Raw genomic sequence first — 19,730 nt, 5'->3', positions numbered from 1 at the left:
AACTGTTTAATTCAGATTTTGGCTTTAGTGTAGGGATGGTCCGAACAGAGTTCGGTTCGGGTTTGTACGAAGCTGAACCCTCGGTAATGAATCCCGCTGTCTGCCCACTCCGTGGAGCGGGCGGATCCAGCGGGAGGACCACCTGGAAAACTGGGATACAGCCATAGCCATAGACAGCGGGAATCTGCTGCCGAGCGTTCGGGTTCATACGAACCCGAACCTCGGCAGGTTCGGACCATCCCTACTTTAGTGCCAATAATATATAATATAAATTATAAAATTTTATATTAATTGATAAAATTGTTAATGTGACAATGATAATTATTACTTTCATTATTATTTTTTGTATTCATGTACTATTGTATTGTGGAAAACCACAGAGTGCTGCATAAATAACATATCTTGTGACACCCATTAACCAATATGACTTGACTGACTATTAAAAGGTAAAGAGGTTAAATTATCATATTTTCTAAAAATATTAACTATTTGTTTTATTCTCTTACCCATCATGTTATATAAGCTTTGCGGTGCAAATTGCCTTGGCATTTTCAGTATTGCTTCTTTATACACAGAGAGCGCATCCTAGAGAAGGAAAAAATATTTCACCAATAAATATGCAGGAAAGCAACATGTCAGGAACACACATTTATTTATGCAAATTCAATATTATTATATTTATGTTATTGGAGTTAGAAGCATAAAATATATAGAGGAGATGACTAACAGACCAAAAGATTGGTATACACAGTGAACTACACTGGTGAGTGACAAAAGCTACTTGTATCTATAAAGAATCAGACACACACGCGAGTTATAAAAAAAAAAAAAATAAACACAACAACTTTACTTTCGTTTCTATTCATTTTGTAAAGTTTTAAGCAGCATTTGGCTAAATTCTAATTATAAGTAAATATCCTGTCTCACATGGCTATGATATGGCTACATTTTGGGATTTATATTACACCCACAAGACCCAATCTTCCGCTTAAATCTATAAAAATACTTAAATGACAAAAGAACCCTTTAGTTAACCTATTAAGCTTGGCAGAACCAGGGTTGAGAATCTGCCTATATCCTGTATATTGTCTATATAGCCTACATACTGGGATACTGGGATAGCTGTTTGTGATATAATGGCTATAATTACAGCTCTCACACAGGCAAAACACATTTACTTTAAAAAACAACCATTTGGATATCACGTAGCGTCAGCAATAAGTTGCTATTTTTTGTGCAATTATGTGGTTGCCAATCTATTAGGATGTGATATTGGCAATTATGTCATGGTGTACAAAAAGTGGTTTAAATTACAGATAAATGACAAAGCCAGTAAGCACTTAGAGAAACCCCTTCCCATGATCTTAATTATTTCCTTTCTGGTTATACAGCTCTTAGCAAACAAGTACATCAGTAACACCGACCCCCCCCCCTTCACACACACACACACACATACATACATCTATAACATGAATCATCCCCCAGCACAAAGCCAGTCTAACCAATTGAGTGCACTTTCACTGGGCTTTTTTACCGCACTATGTCTTCATATAGTAAAGAAAAGTAAAGGCCCTATTACACGGAACGATTATCGGGCGCATTCGGCCGACATCGTCCCATATAATATATGGCAACAATCAGCTGACATGAACAATGCTCCTCATAGTCGCCCCATGGAATACAGCCTTAGGTGTGGCTAGATAAGGAAGGAAGAAACTGTGTGTATACTAATGTGCAGCACTGGCCCCACCCCCTGAAATTGAGAGAACAAGGGTTATATACAGGGTTTTAAATCGTTTAAAAGACAGATACACTTTAAAGCTCAGCTGTTTGTGCTTATTAACAAAGTAATTATCGTCTGCTATGCAACGAATACAGTGCAGCTGCAGGCTAGACCCACTTGAGGTCTGCAAGCCTGCTATATATTATATATAGATATGATAGATAGATAGATAGATAGATAGAATGTTGAAATTATTTCAGATACATCTCTACCTTTCTCTCAACAAGAAGGGCAGTAAAGGCTACAGAAATTCTAATATCCTCCCACTTTACCATACTAAGAGTGTGCAGTCTGTAAATGAGTTAAGCTTATAAACAGCATAAAGCATTATACACTGAGGTGCATATCTTCAGACTTTTTAAGCAGATCACTTGAGATATGCTTTAATGCTGAACAATCTTCCAGTGAAAACACACTGTACCAAACACACTCATTAAAATGAAGAAAATACAAGCCACAGTCTATAATTGTAGGGTGCTACTGGAACCATAAAATAAAGTTTAAAAACACCCACACAGTAGCAACATCAACTTTTTCCAACAACCACTACATGACATTTCACAAAAAATAACTCACAAAAATGTTCAATGTTTATTGAACAGAATCCAGCCTTTTTTGCTATGGAATGATATTACCATTCAAAACACTACTTAGAAAGTGAGGGGGAAAAATATTAATATTTCAAAGAATACCATCAAGAAGAGCGCCTGGCGACATGGTTAATTCCAAAATATGGTCTGCTGGTAGGAGGTTACATTTGGATTTCTTTTAAGAGGAGCATCCTAAAACACTAGCTCCAAGTAAAGGATCAAGAATCAGGGTACCACCAAATAACAACCATATGTCAAACTGTAAAACCTTTGGGAAAAAAAATCTTAAAGGGGTTGGCCACTTTATTGTAAAATTGTTCAGTATACTGTATTAGTAATTGTATTCTGTACTTACTGACAGCAGCTCCCTGTATACCACAGAGAGCTAAAATCAGACTCTGAGCTGCCCTGCTCTGCTCTGTGGCGAGTCCGTCCATAAAATGGCTGACATGGACCATGTTCCACCCCCACTGTCCGCTACTGAGCCTGTATAGGACTATGGAGGACACAGAGGGCAGGGCATGATCACATGCTCCTCCTTGTAGGCCATCCTATGGACAGAATCACCACAGAGCAGGACAGCACAGCCTGGAGGAGGGAAGTCTGATTTTAGCTCTAATGCTCTAATACTCTAATACTTTAGCTCACGTACTATTACTGTACACTGAACAATTTTTATATAAAATGGCCAATTGCTTTAAAGTTAATTTGTCCCCCATTCCCCAACAAGTTAAGAAGCATGACTGTCATACTACTGGCTCCTACATCCGAGCTTCTATTTTGTTAAAACATAATCTGCTGTAACACTATCAAAGAGGGGGTTCCTGTGCCCTAAACTTACTATGCCTCCCTTTGCCCTAGTCTAAGCCCTTTGCATTTTTAGCAATGCCTATAGTTACAGCCCGTTACCAATATATGACAGGCTTTGAAGCCACAGTCAAAGTCCTCTGACACATCACTCCTGTGCCAATACTGTGTGACACCGCATCCGCTCGTGATTTGGAAAAGGCTTGGTGACGTCACGAGGGGGGTATACGGATTCACATGAAAATATACTTTTGTAAAGCAGGAAATGTGTGTGTTATTTATTTAAGCTAATTTATTCACTTACTGTGATTGAGATAATTGGAGCTTTCACTGATTAAATCTGCAAATATTTTAATTAGATCCCTAGTCTAAAAATTACAAGATGTAGATCATATTCCCTTATCATTATGCAACCATTATGTACACAAGCGTTGCATACCTGAGGTGGAAAAATATTCCAATGTTTCCCTGTAGCCAGAGCTCATGTATAATCTGCGTTAGGAGATGCTCAGTAAAGACTACAGTTTTACTATACTCTGTTAGTGATTTATAAAGGTGGTCTTACATGCTTCAATAAGAAATATCATTTATCAATTGGTGACAAATCTCCATGGGTCAACAGGATAGTTGCAATGTGTAAACATTTGCAGATGAGATGTTAAGCAGACAGACAATGGAATGTTCTTGTTTATTGGCTGATTACTGGGCCTATTAGGCTGCTTTCACACATCTACAATTTTGCAGACCCTATGGACGGGGAAGGCAAGTAAAGGATTAGTTCCCCAATAGGGAAGTCTTGTAAACTTTCAACTTACACTAAGTTATTGTCTACATACACTATGACCAGTAACTGTATGGAAAATGAGCTGTGTGCATACCTTTTAACATAGCACCAGCATATCTCCCCTTCATTTGCCATTTAAGTATGGTCCAGGGAGCAGAAGATGGCTAAAGCCTTCTTCTCCCCAGCGCACACTTCCTGGGAATCCATGTTCTAGCACCAAGCCTTCTGAGACATGAAAGGGGTTGGTTGTATATCGTGAACATCACATGCACACAAAAACACACTAGCACGCAATGTCCAATAGCTGCACTATGTTGCCATAAAAGAAAAGTGAGTGTAAAACCTCTTTAACCATTTTAATCTTGGGTAATATCAGAGACAGCTTAATGAAATGTATTTTGAGGAGGAAAAACTTACCTCATACTGCCCTTGTTCATGGTACAACTTCCCCAGATTATAAAGGCAACTGGTCACTGAACTCTTATGAGCATTTGGGTCTTTTAAATTTTCATCTGGGATTTCTGAGCATTTCAAGAAAGTCCTTTTGGCTTCCTCAGTTCTTCCCTGATTCATTAGAATTATACCTGTATTCAAGTATGCCGCTGCAATATAAGACAATATAACAATATCTGTAAATATTAGAATATGTATGCAAAACAGCAATGGATAAAAAGGTAATGGAATATTCCATTGGTACATTGTTGACTGTGTCCTGCCAAAGATTTTATTTCATAGAGACCACCATAGGCGATCAGTAGTTCAGCCTACATGCTTCTTAAAAGCTTTCATCTCTCCACACACTGCCAATTAGAATGCCAGTTGTGATGATGGTTTTGTGGTAAGGTCTTAGCCCTTCATCTTATTTCAGAAAAAGCCTGAGATGATAATGATATACAGATGTGACCAGGAAGATAAAATGTAAATTCATTACTTACATGCCAGTGTAGGCCTGCTACCAATTGCTAACTTGTAGTAGTGAAGAGCCTCTGCAAACTTGCTGTTTTCCTGGAGCAATAAGCCTCTGTAAAAAAAAAAAAAACACATGAGGAAGAATGTTTGTGAGTTTTCCATAGTTTACATATTTCAATGTATACAGTATGCATGAATAGGATTACTTACACAATATTTCCCTGTATTGGGTAAGTCATGAGTAAATTTAACTATATGCACAACAACTTAAAGGGGTATACCGTACCAAAGCATTTATCACAACCCCACTAAATGCCACAAATTCTAAATCTGTGGGGATCTGACTACTGAGACCTTAGCAATCACCAGATTTTATTTCCTATTCAACAGTAAGGTATAAGTGGTCAGAACACCACCACATTTCAATGCACTGAATAGTTGATTAGCGCTAATGGCTTGAATATTCATTTAATTTATTATGTGTAGTGCTGTGTCCAATCACAGCAGTAAGTTAAAAAACAAAGCGGAAGAGACCACACAATAACCTTAGGGTACACCTAAAGGGCCTTTTATGGGGCAATGAATGGCAAAACAGGTGGAATGTGGCTCCACATAAAAGACCAAGTGATCAGCCAATGAAACACAGTCACTCATTTGTTGACTGTTCACCAGGATGATGCAACCTTAAAAATCATTATTGGTTGGCGAAAAATCTCCCTGTGAAAACAGGATGTTCAAACAGCTGCATGGAAGAGCCATTGGTCAATCATGGGGCCCTAGCCACACATTCATTGAGCTGTGTAAAAGGTTAATTAAACATATCAGTCATGGGACTGCCCATATAGCAGTACCCCAAATGGGTTTTAATTTTCTTATGGCATCATTAAAATCTAAACAAATCAACATGAAGCTTACATTTTGTCTTGATCATAGGAATACTAAATAAGTGGATTTTCTTCAAATGGGGGAATAGTTTTTTTGTCAAGTGTCCAACATACTATTTTGGTGCACAATGGCCAGTAAATCATAGTCACACTCCTGCTTTTTTGTGTGCCAAATGAGCATTTTTCATTAGTAAATTCTTTGAGGAAACAAACATACCTCTAGTCCCAGATGCTTTTGGGAACCAAAACTTTGAAGGACAAGTGCCATGAAAAACTTTTTCTCAGTAATTGAAGCACATTACAAAGTTATATAACTGTGTAATGTGCTTCAATCACCTATCTGCTCTCCTTCCCTGTCTTTCCCCCCTCAACCCCCCAGCAGGAAGTATAGGAAACTCACAGATACCCAATTATTGTCGTCACCAAGCTCTTCACTCAGCTTCTTCTTGTGACGATGAGTCATCAGCAAGAGGGCTGCTCTAGCTCCTGTTACACCAGCCTCCCCCTCCCCTGCCTTGTCAGGTGACTCAGCTTGCTCAGCTCCGATTAGCTGAACAACTGCAAGCCATCTGAGTCATGTCACTTGCTTATCTTCTCTCCGACTGACTCCCAGCACATAGGTAGCCTCCCTCCTCCCCTCATACTCTCTCCTGCTGCTGCCAAGTGAGTGAGTGAGTGAAGGAGTCATGTCACTAGGGAAGATAAGCAAGTGACATGGACTCAGATGGCTTGCAGTTGTTCAGCCAATCGGAGCTGAGAAAGCTGAGTCACCTGACAAGGCAGGGAAGGGGGAGGCTGGTGTAACAGGAGCTAGAGCAGCCCTCCTGCTGATGACTCATCGTCACAAGAAGAAGCCAAGAGAAGAGCTTGGTGATGACAGTAATTAGGTATCTGTGAGTTTCTTACACTTCCTGCTGGGGGGTTGAGGGTGGGTAAAGACAGGGAAGGAGGGCAGATAGGTGATTGAAGCACATTACAGAGTTATATAACTTTGTAATGTGCTTCAATTACTGGGAAAAAGTTTTTATGGCACTTGTCCTTTAAGCATGAATATGTTGTAAGAGTGTTGCTTAAATAGTATATGTTGTAAGTAAATTTACTGTACCTGCCATGTGCCAAATTCTGGTGCTCAAGAGAACCAAAATGTGGTGCATAAAGAATAGTAAATTCTTCCCATTGTGTTTTAAAATGCTAGTAACTTTAAGGATCACTGAAGGCAGAAACTGCAGGAATCACTAAATAAGGGCTGTGAACATTTGACAGATCCTTTACTTTCCTTACTCATCTTTCGTTACTATTCCATTTAAAGCGCTACATAAAAATGCCAAGCTTTTTTTTGTTCTTCATGATGTAGTTTGTGTGTCCTTATCCATTTACACAGAAAGATCTGACAGATTATCTGCCAAAGATTTGAAGCCAAAGCCAGGAATTGATTTGAAAAGAGGAGAAATATCAGGTTTTCCTTTATGACCTGATCTCTGTTCATAGTCTGTTTCTGGCTTTGGCTTCAAGTCTTTGGCAGATAATCTGTCAGATAATCTTTCTGTGTAAATGGACCCTAAGAGTCGCGTGTCTTTTAGTAAATCCGTCTGGGAAAAGGGGGTGGGGCTTTAAGACAGTCTTGATAAATGTCCCCTATTGTGTTTTCATACATGTGTTTTTTTTCCATTTGTGAGTTTCTATTGAAAAATAAGAAAATCTCTTTAAAAAAAACAACACATTGCCAATTTTTTTTTTTTTAAATAGACAGGGACATGAAACCTATGACAAGGATAAAAAAAAAAGGGTATAGCTAAAGTATGATGCATTTTGTACAAACTGCCACTGCGGCAGAGTACACACCTCAAAAGAATGAAACACATTGTAGATATGTAATTTTATTTTTCTCTATTGACTTCAAGCCAACATCTGGCCACAGCATTTTTTTTATTTCTTTTTAGGGGAAAAAAGGCCATGTGTGAAATCACGTCCTAAGAACATTCCTATAAACTACATGGACAGGATAATTTGTTGAATTTGTGAAGCCAACAACTTATTTTTAGCAATTCCTATTGTTTTAAGGACATAGCAAGTTGAATTTCACATGGCCTCAACAGTTACCCATGAGGCACCATCTAAATATAGTGAAAACACATATTTAACCACCTACAAGATGACATAAAACACACAACTATATTACATTTTCACTATTTCAGTTCTGTCTCTGGAAAGGTTGTACCATACACTTGTGCTCTGCTTTATTTTTATTTTTAGCCATTTCTGCCTACAAGCCTTTACTAATAACATCAATAAAGAGCATTCCTGTTTTTATGTGGGCCCAGTTTCCATACAATTTTATACTATTTCATAAGAGGAACCTTATGAAATATTTCCTAATGTAATACACATGCATGAAAACATTCTACTGAAAACATCCCGCTGGGAATAACTTTGGCAGATTATGCAGCCAAGTAAAAATTATGATTTGGAAATAGTGCATTTAATTGTTTTGACATTGCAGCTATACATTTTATTAAAAAAAGAGAGAAAAATGAAGAATTTTTAAAACACACAAAGTATATACTGTACTTTTCTCTATCTACTCAGGATAATATTCCTTCTTCCATACCGGCTGAAAAGACTATCAGAGTGAACATGATCTACAGCAGGCTGTCACTGAATCTGTTTATCTTGGAATTTTTTGTAATCCCAGTCGACTCAGGTCTCATTGGGATGTTCATTTTACCTAGCAGAACAAGGCAAGACCAGATTCATATCTCATCAGCCATGAAACATCCCATGAAACTGTTTTTGAGCAGAACACTCTACTTTTGAGAACATATTTACAACTCCCCACAGCCTAAATCTATATGAAATGTTGCAGAGAGCACAGATTTTTGGTCTCTTCAGTCTTTGATAATTTTCTAAAGATAGCTTTATGTAGAAACATGCATAACTTTTAGCTACAACTTATTTATGCTTTTTTTTTTTTTTTTTACAATAAGTTATTTACACGGCTGATCATAATCATTATTTTCAGCCATAGGTATCAAAAGCCGCCAAAATTACATCAAGTGAATGTAGCCTAAAGGCACCTTCATGCAATTTTACATCAAAGTGTAACAAATGGGATGGCTCAAACAGTCCACTTTGATGCAAAATTGCATGAAGGTGCCTTTATGCTACGTTCACACAGTCATTTTGACTGATGCAAAAAATGAGCATTGCCAAAAAGATGGCTGCAAAATAAACATAGCCTTAGGCTATGTTCACACAACGTACACTTTATGACAAGAACAGACGCCGTTTTCAATTAAAACAGCCGCCGTTCTTTTCGTAGAGAAATGTGCTGCACTGAAGTCTACTTTTCATGAATAATAAAAGGTTGGTGAGGATTTTCCATTCTTCACCAACAAGAGGATTGTGGCTTTGCCCTGTAAGCACACTATCCTCCTCTCTGATCCCAGGACAGGTCACAGGTTTGGCAGACTCCCCATCTACAGCTGTAGCCTCCGTGCTGTATCACCATTCAGGAGGAGTCTCTTCTCTGTCTTCCACAATACTCAGCCATCCTAATTCTTCACTTGAAAAGAATTGTTAGGCTAGGCAATGACAACTATATTCTTTCTGCCATATAGTTTTAACCACAAGGGCTTGTTCACATGGCGAATATAAGAGACATTTAAGAGTCTGAAACCTGTAGGGAAGTAAGGAGGTGTTACAACTAGCTGCACTTCAGGAGCTCGGGAAAGCCTCTTTGACCCTTCTTATTATGTAATAAAAGCAATTATATGGTGGAATCACAGAAAGATCTATGAAATGTACCAGTTGTCTCCCTGACCGAACAGATATGTAACAGTGTCAGCGGTTTGAAACGTGAATTACAGCTGACAGATCCCCTATAACACAGAGCAGTGCACAGGTCAGCAGATAAAACTGACTAGGGAAAAAAAAAAAAAAAGACAGGCGCACAAATGACAAACTAATTTGATTAATCACCCAGTGCAAATATGTAGCGGTACATGGAAGATGACATGAACTTTCTCAGGAAGAAGAAAGTCGCGGGCCAACCTTAATATTTAAAGAAGATTGCATGCAGCGTTTCTGGCACTGTCGGAGCAGCGTGCCTGGCACTGCCTATCCTAAAGTAAATATCCCCACATGGTAGTTACCCATTTTATCCCTGAAGCAGTAGCTAATCCCAAATTGTGCCCTATGTAGTAGCCAGCCCTTCCAATAGTGTCTTATATAGTAACCAGCCCTTTCAATAGTGTCATATAGTAGCCAGCCTGCCAAATAGTCTCTTATATAGTAGCCAGCCCCCCCAATAGTGTCTTATATAGTAACCAGCCATTTCAATAGTGCCCAATATAGTAGCCAGCCCTCTCAATAGTGTCATATAGTAGCCAGCCCTCCCAATAGTCTCTTATATAGTAGCCAGCCACCCCAATAGTGTCTTATATAGAAGTCATTCCCTAAAATAGTCTCTTATATAGTAGCCAGCCCTCCCCAATAGTCTCTTATATATAAGGCAGTCCCTAAAATAGTCTCTTATACAATACCATCCCTCCCCCATAGTTTTATATAATAGCCAGCTTTCTCCAATAGTCTTAGAAAGTAGCCAGATCTCCCCAATAGTGTCTTATATATTAGCCAGCCCTCCAAATAGTCTCTTATATAGTAGCCAGCCCTCCCAATATTCTCTTATAGTAGCCAGTCCTTCCAATAGTGTCTTATAGAGAAGCCAGCCCTCCAAATAGCAAAAAAGGAGAAAAAAAATGGTACTAGATACAGCGCTGTCCCAAAAAGAATCCAAATGTGCACCATAAAAAACGTTAAATATATAATTTATTAACAAAGCACAGAGTTTACGCGTTTCAGGAGGTAAGTAGGTCTCCCTTCATCAGAACAGTGCACAATACTCCCACTAGTGCCATAGTCCCTCCACCAGTTCAACGGCAGGGGTACCCTTTTAATATAAGTAGTGTCTTTAAAGGGGTTATCCAGGGTTAGAAAACACACTTTCTTGAAAAAACAGCAGCACCACTGTCTTCTGGTTGTATGTAATAATATAATAATTCAAGGTAATAGAGCTGCAAAACCCCCACCGAAACTGAAGACAAGAATGGCTATGTTCTTCTAAGCTGGATAACTTCATTAACATTCATATAGATAATAAAAAACAAACATATAGAAATTTTTTCTCTCCTTCAAATCAACCAAACGGTGAGACACACTGACAGCTACTGGTTTAAATGTTCAGGTCAAAATGCTGTTTAAGTAATTCATCATGAACTATTGAAATGTTATGGTGTGTTTGCTTGGATACACTGCCAAAGGGGTAGCAGCTGCCTGTACATCTTTCTCATTTCATGTATAAAACTAGATTTTGTCAGATAATTGTATATCTTGTAATTGCATTTCTTATTGCTAGCACTTGCTACAGCCATCGCGTTGTATGTATCCTACACAGATTTACAGCACTGTAGAGAAATCAAAGTTGACAAAGGGGGAATTTATCAATGGTTTTTGTGTAGGTTTTGGTGTAGAATTGTCACAAATTGTTAAGCAAAACACTTATGTGCTCAAATACTTCCATCTTTTCTTTTATGCAAAAAAATAAGTGTATAATGGTGAAAGCGTTAATAAAATCCCCCAAAATATTTTGTTCTGTTTATATACTTATCTTAGACTTTTCCATATTTTAAGCAGTATGTTTATAACTCACATAGTAAAAGAATGCCAAGGAACTAATAAAATACTGGCATTCTATCTAACATCTTCTTTCAACACACTGTGGCTTCAGTTTCATCACTTTTTTGGTCTGAAGTAATAAAACGTTAAAGGAAAATACTTGGACCCCATACAGACACATACAGAACTCCACACTTTTTATGTGATACCCTAACAAACATGTAAAAGATTTTGTGACCTTTAACACAACATAAGAATAGCAAATAGAGCCTACTTTACCTGAACCCTGGCAGTGTGACATAGCAGAACTTAGAAAAAGTGGATTCCTTTAATTATACGTATCTAGGAAGAAGTCAGACATTGTGCAAGGAGAAGCCTGATTTTTTGTTATACAGAGCTTAGAGAGTCCTCTGCATGTCTTTTCATAGCCACGTAGCAAAAAGCTAAAATTCTCTCTGAGTTCAGCCTACACTACGGGGAAACTTCAGAGCTTACTGCATACAGATTTCTACACTGAACCTAATACTAGATCTGTATGCAGGAAGCCTCACTGTAACCTTGTGGTGGCTGCAGGCATCCAGAATTTTATTACCCTATGGCTCTATGAAGAGGAACATTTAGATTTAGAGCTCTGTAAAAAAAGGAAAATGGAATACCCGCATAAAGATGTGTTATAAAGTTAATCTGTGCAGAAATGTGAACCTAAAACTGAAATGGTTTTCAGAGGTGGACATTCACTTCCAGGTCAGTCCGGTTATAAAGAGCCAGTCAAATTTTACATTATTTGAATCTGAACGTGGTCTGTCAATGCTCATATTTTGTGTCTTAGTATATCTATTCTGGGTAATTTTCCTAATTGCTTTTGCTCTATACTTTATAAAAGGTATGGGCTAGCATCTCTACAGCCACTTCTCACTAGCAGGACTATCGATACTTGGTAGAAAAAACATTACAAGCTTTCTTAAACATCAACTATACACATAGGTGTGTTCTTTATATTATTCTCCGCTGAATTAACTTATTTTTGAATTACTCTCTACAAGAACCTACTAAACTACCAAAGCATCAAGTATGCAAAGTAGCTCTCCTCTGGAAGTAAAACCAGCTACTGGATGTTGGCATTTTTCCCAAGAAGACACACTACCCTTTGTCCCATGTTGAAAGCTTTTTACTAGCCGGCCAGCAACCTGCTCTGTACTGATGAAGGGCAGGATCCTCTAAAAAAGCTGTCTACAAGTGGATAACTTTCCCTTCTGGGAAAGTTTCTGACTTGGCATATAGTTCCTAGTCATGTTTTAAGGGTTGAACAATAATTTGAAGAGAAGCTGTTGCAGAGTAAGAGGAAGAAAACTACTTTGCAAAACTTTTTTTCTCCATGTAACATTGCATGGCTTGTAAGACTCCATTATATGCCAGCAGCTGTCTATACAAACATACTACCCCCATTATCCCTAAGTATCATCAGGAACAGACCGTCATGTACTTTTTTGCAGAAATCAATAAAAGACCAAAACCGGACAACAAAGAGTTAATCTACAAATACCTCACCCTTAATCTCCTCTGACAGTAAGCACTGACCTCTCTGAGCTCTGATTACAGCATTCACCCAGCTCTGTGCCTGTAATCCTCTGTTATCTGCTTTCTGCTGTTGGCTAACTCCCTCCTCCCTCCTCTATAGACCAGACTGGGTATGTCTGATGCAACAAGTCACAATTTCCTGATTTTTTGCAGTGGATGGAAAAGAGGAGGGAGGGGGGGGACCTGGGAAAAGGCTTTTTAAATGCAGATAATGATATATTTGGCTAGTAAACCCAATTACAAAGTTTCTTAAAATCGCCTGCACTATTGATTTCTGCAAAAAAAAAAAAATACACAACTGACTCTTTAAATAAAAATGGTCTGGGTAGTGGCAGATTACTAGTGGCTGCAGAATTTGGATGCAGCCCTAAGGCTGGATACAGCCATAGGCCATATCCCTGTTTTCCAGGGTTTCTCAGAGCTGCATCCAACTTCTGCAGCCACCGGTATTCAAATTATGCAAGGTCAGGTTTGGGCAGACCAGAGCGTGCTTGAGATTCGCTCATCTTTCACAATGTGAAATGTGAACCTTACTGGTAGTGCAATTCCACAATAAAAGGGTTGATAAATCTGGCAATGTTTTGGGAGAAAGCAGTCCTAAGCCACAGCCAATGTCTTTATTTAGCTGTCCGATTGCCTTTTTTTTTTTAGACCAATGTAATTTCGGGGCCAAGTAACAGTCCTTATTTAAAAAATAACACAGATGTTATTTGAATGCTAAATTACCCCTGTCCACCCGTAACTGTTCACAAGTTACAATAAGTGGTTCAATACTTTTTAGGCTATGTTCCTACTTTGGGATCAATATTAGCAGCTGTCTATTTACAGAGATAGCCGCTATCCCCCAATAGGTTCTTGAAGTGAGTACAAGTCAAGCTGCATGTGCTGGTCTATGCAGAAGCATTTTTATATATTTCGGTTAATATATCTAATGTGAGATTAATTTTACTCTTCCCACAGGTCCTGCTAAGCTAATGCATATGGACAATTCCCTATTACAGCTAAACTAGACTGTAGGAACAGAACTGGAAGGAAGTGTCATTAAAGTTTTCTTAGTTCTGGCTTAAGGAACTCAGACTGGAGGAGGGTTGCCAACCTGATTATTTCTTTTTTTATCTGAATGGCGTATCCAAGAATAACAGACAGCCAACATTTTTTTTACAGATACATTGGAGAACCAAAACAAACCATAAAGTAAAACATGTCTACAGCCTGACATTCCGATATAAGGCATTAGTAGCATTAACTGTAAACAGTAAAATTATGATAATTACAGTCCCAATTAGTGGCACAAGCTTCATCATAATAAAAAGATTCATGGACGCATAAAAAGTGGAAAAATGTAGCTCATTACCATCCATGGACTGGAGGCATAAAATTAAAAAACTTTTTGCTTAGTATTACAGCGCACTTACTAGTCTAGAATAACTCATAGAATACATCCAAAGTATTTTGCTCCTTGACTGGTTACCTTTAGAATCGACATGTCTATACTGTATGCTAATACATCTATTTTCTGCTTCTTATAAAAAATGCTTAGTAAAATAGTGATTATCAGATTTTATTTTATAATTAAACATATACATTCAGGCTCTGGGCTGATTTAATTGATAATAAAGACCAGAGTATGAATAAACATTCGGAATGGATTTTTGCTCATATTGTATTTGACACCATCTGTCTGCATCTAAATGGGTATCCGGATAAGAAGCATTCAAAATCCATTCATTAATTCCTGCAGATGGAACAGCAGCCGTAACGCTTTTGATACCCACATGAGACTCCATAGACACAGGTAGGAACTGCATAATTTCGCAAACTCTCTTCATGTTGGCAGAAGATGTGCTAGATATTCAGCGCTGCTATAGGACTAATCAAAGCCGGCTTCCCATGAGGCCACAGGGGACGTACTAAATACATGCAGAAGTGAATTAATGAAAACAATACAGGAGGCACCTAGATAGCAGGTTATTAAAAGGATGTCTGAGCTAGAGCAGGTCAAAACAAGCTGTGGACCTTTAGGGACAGCTGGTGGGGAACACTGTCTCCTCCCTGGCATGGATCCATTTACAAAGGCCCTCCTTGACTCCATGCTCTAGCCGGGGGATTAGTATAATGCTTGCCCTACTTACTAACCAGCTGTAAGACACAAGTGACAGGTTTAAGTTACTGCATTTGCCTTAATAAATGGTTAGGCATTAGTGAGCAGGACGGGGAAAACACACATTAGTGCTAAGTGTGGGGATAAGAAAATCTCGAGAGAAGAGTAAGACTAGTAAGAGGACTTTTCTTCATCACTATAAGTAACACTGATGTAATAGTTCTCCACAATGTCCCGGAGGCTTTTGTGGAGTGTGGTTATAATTTCTATGATAGGATCTATCCATTTTTTTGCTAGTCTTCCCTTTCCACTTTCAGTTGCTGCAAGGAAGAAAAAAAAAAATCACCTTTATGTTCAGCTATTACTTTTACAGAATCTGTTTTATCTGGTCCACAAAACTTTTATCACTTTATAAGGCTAGGGCTTCATGGTGATCCAGAGTCACTCAAAGGTTGTGATAAAATGACAGAAGTGAAATATTTCCCAATTGGGGTACTTTATTTGCAGTAGGCAGTAATGTGTGTGGTGTCCAAAAACTGCACCACCTATAGTGGTGAGAGTACAACAAAGATCTGTACAGTATGTCTATATTGCCTGCATGAGGCTGGGCACACACTCTGGGGGAGATTTATCAAAGGGTGTAAAATTTAGACTGGTGCAAACTGCCCACAGCAACCAATCACAGCTCAGCTTCCAGCTCTGGTGAAAGGAAAGAGGAGCTGTGATTGGTTGCTGTGGGCAGTTTGCACCAGTCTAAATTTTACACCCTTTGATAAATCTCCCCCTGTTTCTACATCCTGTTAAAAAGCTCTGTTTTTTAAGTGGGCAAATTTATCTTTAAAACAGGATTGAAAAATTATATAGTTTTTTTTCTACTCATTTTAAGAAAAAATTCCAAATTAATTTTTTGGGGGTAAAAAACACACCACAGTTTTTAGACAAAGCCAGAAATGGATCAAGCAGGAAGAAAATGTATATATGTCGTTCCTTTATATTTTCTTTTCCTTTGCAGCCTATTAACACCTGCACTTTCCTGTTTACTTGGCAAGAAGTGTGGCTGACTAGCAAGGATGTCAATAATGTGATCAGCTGACAAATAAGCAATTTCTTGTTTTTGTTCTGATCGCTGGCCCTTTTAGGCTACGTTCAAACTATGTATTAATTTCATTAACAACAGACGTTCTTTGAAGGACAGTTGTAAATCCAATGAGCCCAATTTTATTAATTTCAATGGGACAGTGGTCATAGTGTACATACACACTGTATACACTACAGCTTTTGTTCACTACGGCTGCAGAAATTAATTGACATGCCTATTTTCTATGGCCGCAGCTCTCTGAACAGTGGCCATAGAAAATAGACCATACACACAGTGTAAAGTATGGCTCCCGTTGGGTAGTCAATGGTTAATTGGATTGCAGGCACACCTAAAGGTGCCTCCAATCCAGATAGTGAAAAGATAATGTTCCTATGGCCAAAACTGCAGTAATATGCTACACGCTGGCAGGTCCTTGCACTGTAACACAATGGTCTTTGTATTACAGCATGTGAACATATTAAATTGACCTAATATCAGCAGTGAGTGTTCCTGCCTGCCAAGAATTCGCACATACAAAATGACCTTAAAAAACAGCAGCGGTAGTTTTCTAAAACTGCTGTATGACTCCAGCCCCATGCTTTTCTCTCTGTGAAATGAAACTGGGTTGCCGAAGGCTTGTAAATTTATTACCAATGAGGAATCTTTTGAACAGAGTTCGTAATAAAGTGCTGATTGCTGTGATTTTTATTGAAGCTGGGAGTAATTGTATATATCATTAGTTCACAGTAATTGCTGCTAATGGCTATATACCAGTTTTCTCAGTTGTGGATACATACAGTAGTATACATCGTCTTTATAACTATTATTTCCCAATTTGTCTGTAAGACATTTTGGATGTTCATGCATGCTATTTGTATAGTTTTGAAGGGCAAAAAAAACTAAAAGGTGGTTATCCTGCCCCATAGAACACATATTTGTGTGTGCTGGGCAATGACATTAAAGCGTAACTGTCATGTTTTTTTTTTATTGCAGAAATCGGTAGTATAAGCGATTTTAAGAAACTCTGTAATAGGTTTCATCAGCCAAAAAAGCCTCCTTCTGTACTCAAGAAGCAATCTCCCTGCCTCCCCCCCTGACTTCTTATCTGTGCATTATCAGGCAAACACGTCTTCATTACAGAGAAGCCAGTGAAGACGGGCTCTGCTCTCTCCATTGTAAGCCTATGAAGGGGGAGGGGCCGAGGGAGATGAGGAAGCAGGAAGAGGTGACATGAAGGTCAGCTGTTTGTAGACTCTCTGGGCACCTAAAACGCAAAATTCAGGTGTCAGAAAGGTCAGTGCTTATCTATGAACTTACTGAGAGAAGATTGCAGGTTGTTGTGCTTTGCAGAACTGCTCCGTGCTCAGTCACTCCTAACAGCCCCTCCCCTCTCCATAGCCACATAATGGAGACAGAAATCCTGCTTCATTTGATGTGAGGGGGGAGGCTGGGAGATTGCTTTTTCAGTACAGAAGGAAACTCTTTTAGTACATAAAACCTATTACAGAGTTTCTTAAAATCGCTTGTACTGTTGATATTTAATGTTTCCAGAAAAATGGCCCTGAAATGACAGTTACGCTTTAAATATTGAAGGACTACACTTTTCACTAAGGGGATATCTGAGCTGCCTGTTGCATAATGTAAATCTCCCTTAAAGTTAACATAAAACATAGCATTAATGCAGTCTAGTGCATTAGAAGAAACCAGAAAGTAAATAGTGCATATATCTATATATATTTATTTTGACCAATGTTTTTTTTTTCTTTTCGATCTTGTGGCCTATGGTGAGAAGTGGAACAAATGAAAACTCATTCAGGTGGGAATTTATAGTCGTGAAGTTTACAATTTAATGAAAAGCTAAATTTAAAGTAAAGTGTATAATTGAAGTTACAACTGTGAAGTATAATGTGTGAATAGGGTTTTCTGTAGTCTTGATTTTTTTTTTTTAAATCTTAATTGGAAACTAAGAGCTAAAATACCGGCAGCTCAGACGGTGACTTGGAAACACTGAAATTTATGGGCCCTTTGAATCCAAGTGTGGATTACTATTACCTGCAAAACTCAGGAAATTTTCTTATTTTCTAATATAAACTATCACGCAAATGCTAGAAAAAAAAAAAGAATCAATTCATTAGTACCACCCTGTAAGTGACTGGGAGCCAGGGATAAATATTTGCCTTTAAATACTCATGTAATGACAATTTCTTCTTGGCTTTCCATACAACTAAATAAACAGAGACCAAAGGAATCTGGGAATGTGTTTCATGTCATACCTTCAACAACCCAAATGAACAACCGAATCAATTAACAGCTTTATTGAGTGTTTATTAAAAATGCAATTTTCTTGCCAGTTTATAAATATTGAATTTGCACTTTAGACTGTGAAACCACAAGGAGGATGTATCCTGAGCATTACATCGGAGCGCGGTTGCAGCTTTTCTGTAGTGTCATTAGCAGAAGCTCAGCTGCGTATCTCAGCTCTAATTAAACATGGAAACAATCAATAAACATTGGCTGGAAAAGGACGCAGTTTAGTGCAAGCATTAGATATGTATACATCTTCCTATTAGATAAAACTAGATACAATGACTGATCGATCTTAACAACATAGCATAGACATTAACATGACTGCAATCAAGACATTTCCTAATAACTGTATGGCATACTTTGCTTCCAATGGCCAACCAATGTTTTGTTTGTATTGATCTCTGCTTGCATAAGGTAATAGAAAAGATTTAGGACGGTCTATGTTTTGCATGGAACCAATTAGGACCTGAATAAATGGTGGTGTAAGTACAATTCTGGCTAATCTATAAAACATCATGGAAAAGGTCTTCATCGTGTCGAATATGAGAAGCTTTCACAGCACGGTAACAAAAAAAAAAATAAAAAAAATGAACAACTGGGTAAAATATATGTACAGCAATGGTCAATATATTCTTTAAGATGAGGCATACAGAACATGAATGTATACAACAGAAAGATTTATTTTGCACATAAAATCTAATGGCGTCCCAGGAAAGTACCAAGTCATCTTTCCCACACCAACAAAAAGAATAACTATGCAGTTTGCTTACAATACATTTTCATGTGTGCCAAACAGTTAACTTGTCCTAGAACCCTTTTCCAATAATGTTAATCCAGGTGCACTAGGAGTCTGTAATAGGAAATTAAGCTTTCCAAGTAAAAGATTTCAGCTGGCAATTAGGGGACACAAGGGAACCCCAGACTAATGCCCCAAATCTGTCTAACTTAACTATTAGCCAGTCCCACATGGACAATGTATCATTTCCTATTTACTGGGAGATTTAATTTGCTACACATACCATTGGTATGATTGCAACTATTTACTTATCGGGTCTACATCTTTCTCACTGGCCTGTCTACACTATGTTGTCTTAGAGAAAAATACAACTTTTAATGCTGGCCATAAAAATAAGATAGCTGTTGGCCAAATGCTCGTTTAGTCAACAGTAGAGATGAGTGAATCGCTCATCTAAACAAAGCAAAGCGATTTGTTTGATCAGCGCTCCGCTCATCAAG

At 38.2% G+C, this 19,730-nt stretch overlaps 1 protein-coding gene across 1 annotated transcript in view; it reads right to left on the bottom strand.

Annotated features, from left to right (window-relative positions):
* The window catches only part of TMTC2 (transmembrane O-mannosyltransferase targeting cadherins 2), a 228,522-nt gene that overhangs the window by 81,664 nt on the left and 127,128 nt on the right, over positions 1-19,730 (bottom strand). The window contains exons 5-7 of the mRNA XM_069974054.1: positions 4,900-4,985; positions 4,382-4,566; positions 507-585 (exon numbers count right to left, since the gene is read on the bottom strand). Of these exons, the coding sequence (XP_069830155.1) occupies positions 507-585; positions 4,382-4,566; positions 4,900-4,985 (350 nt within the window). The remainder of the gene's footprint in view (positions 1-506; positions 586-4,381; positions 4,567-4,899; positions 4,986-19,730) is intronic.

The sequence above is a fragment of the Dendropsophus ebraccatus genome, chromosome 1 (assembly GCF_027789765.1).
Source record: "Dendropsophus ebraccatus isolate aDenEbr1 chromosome 1, aDenEbr1.pat, whole genome shotgun sequence".
Classification (NCBI taxonomy): Eukaryota; Metazoa; Chordata; class Amphibia; order Anura; family Hylidae; genus Dendropsophus; species Dendropsophus ebraccatus.
The sequence above is the reverse complement of the archived record's forward strand: the minus strand, read 5'-3'. Positions and strand labels throughout refer to the sequence as shown.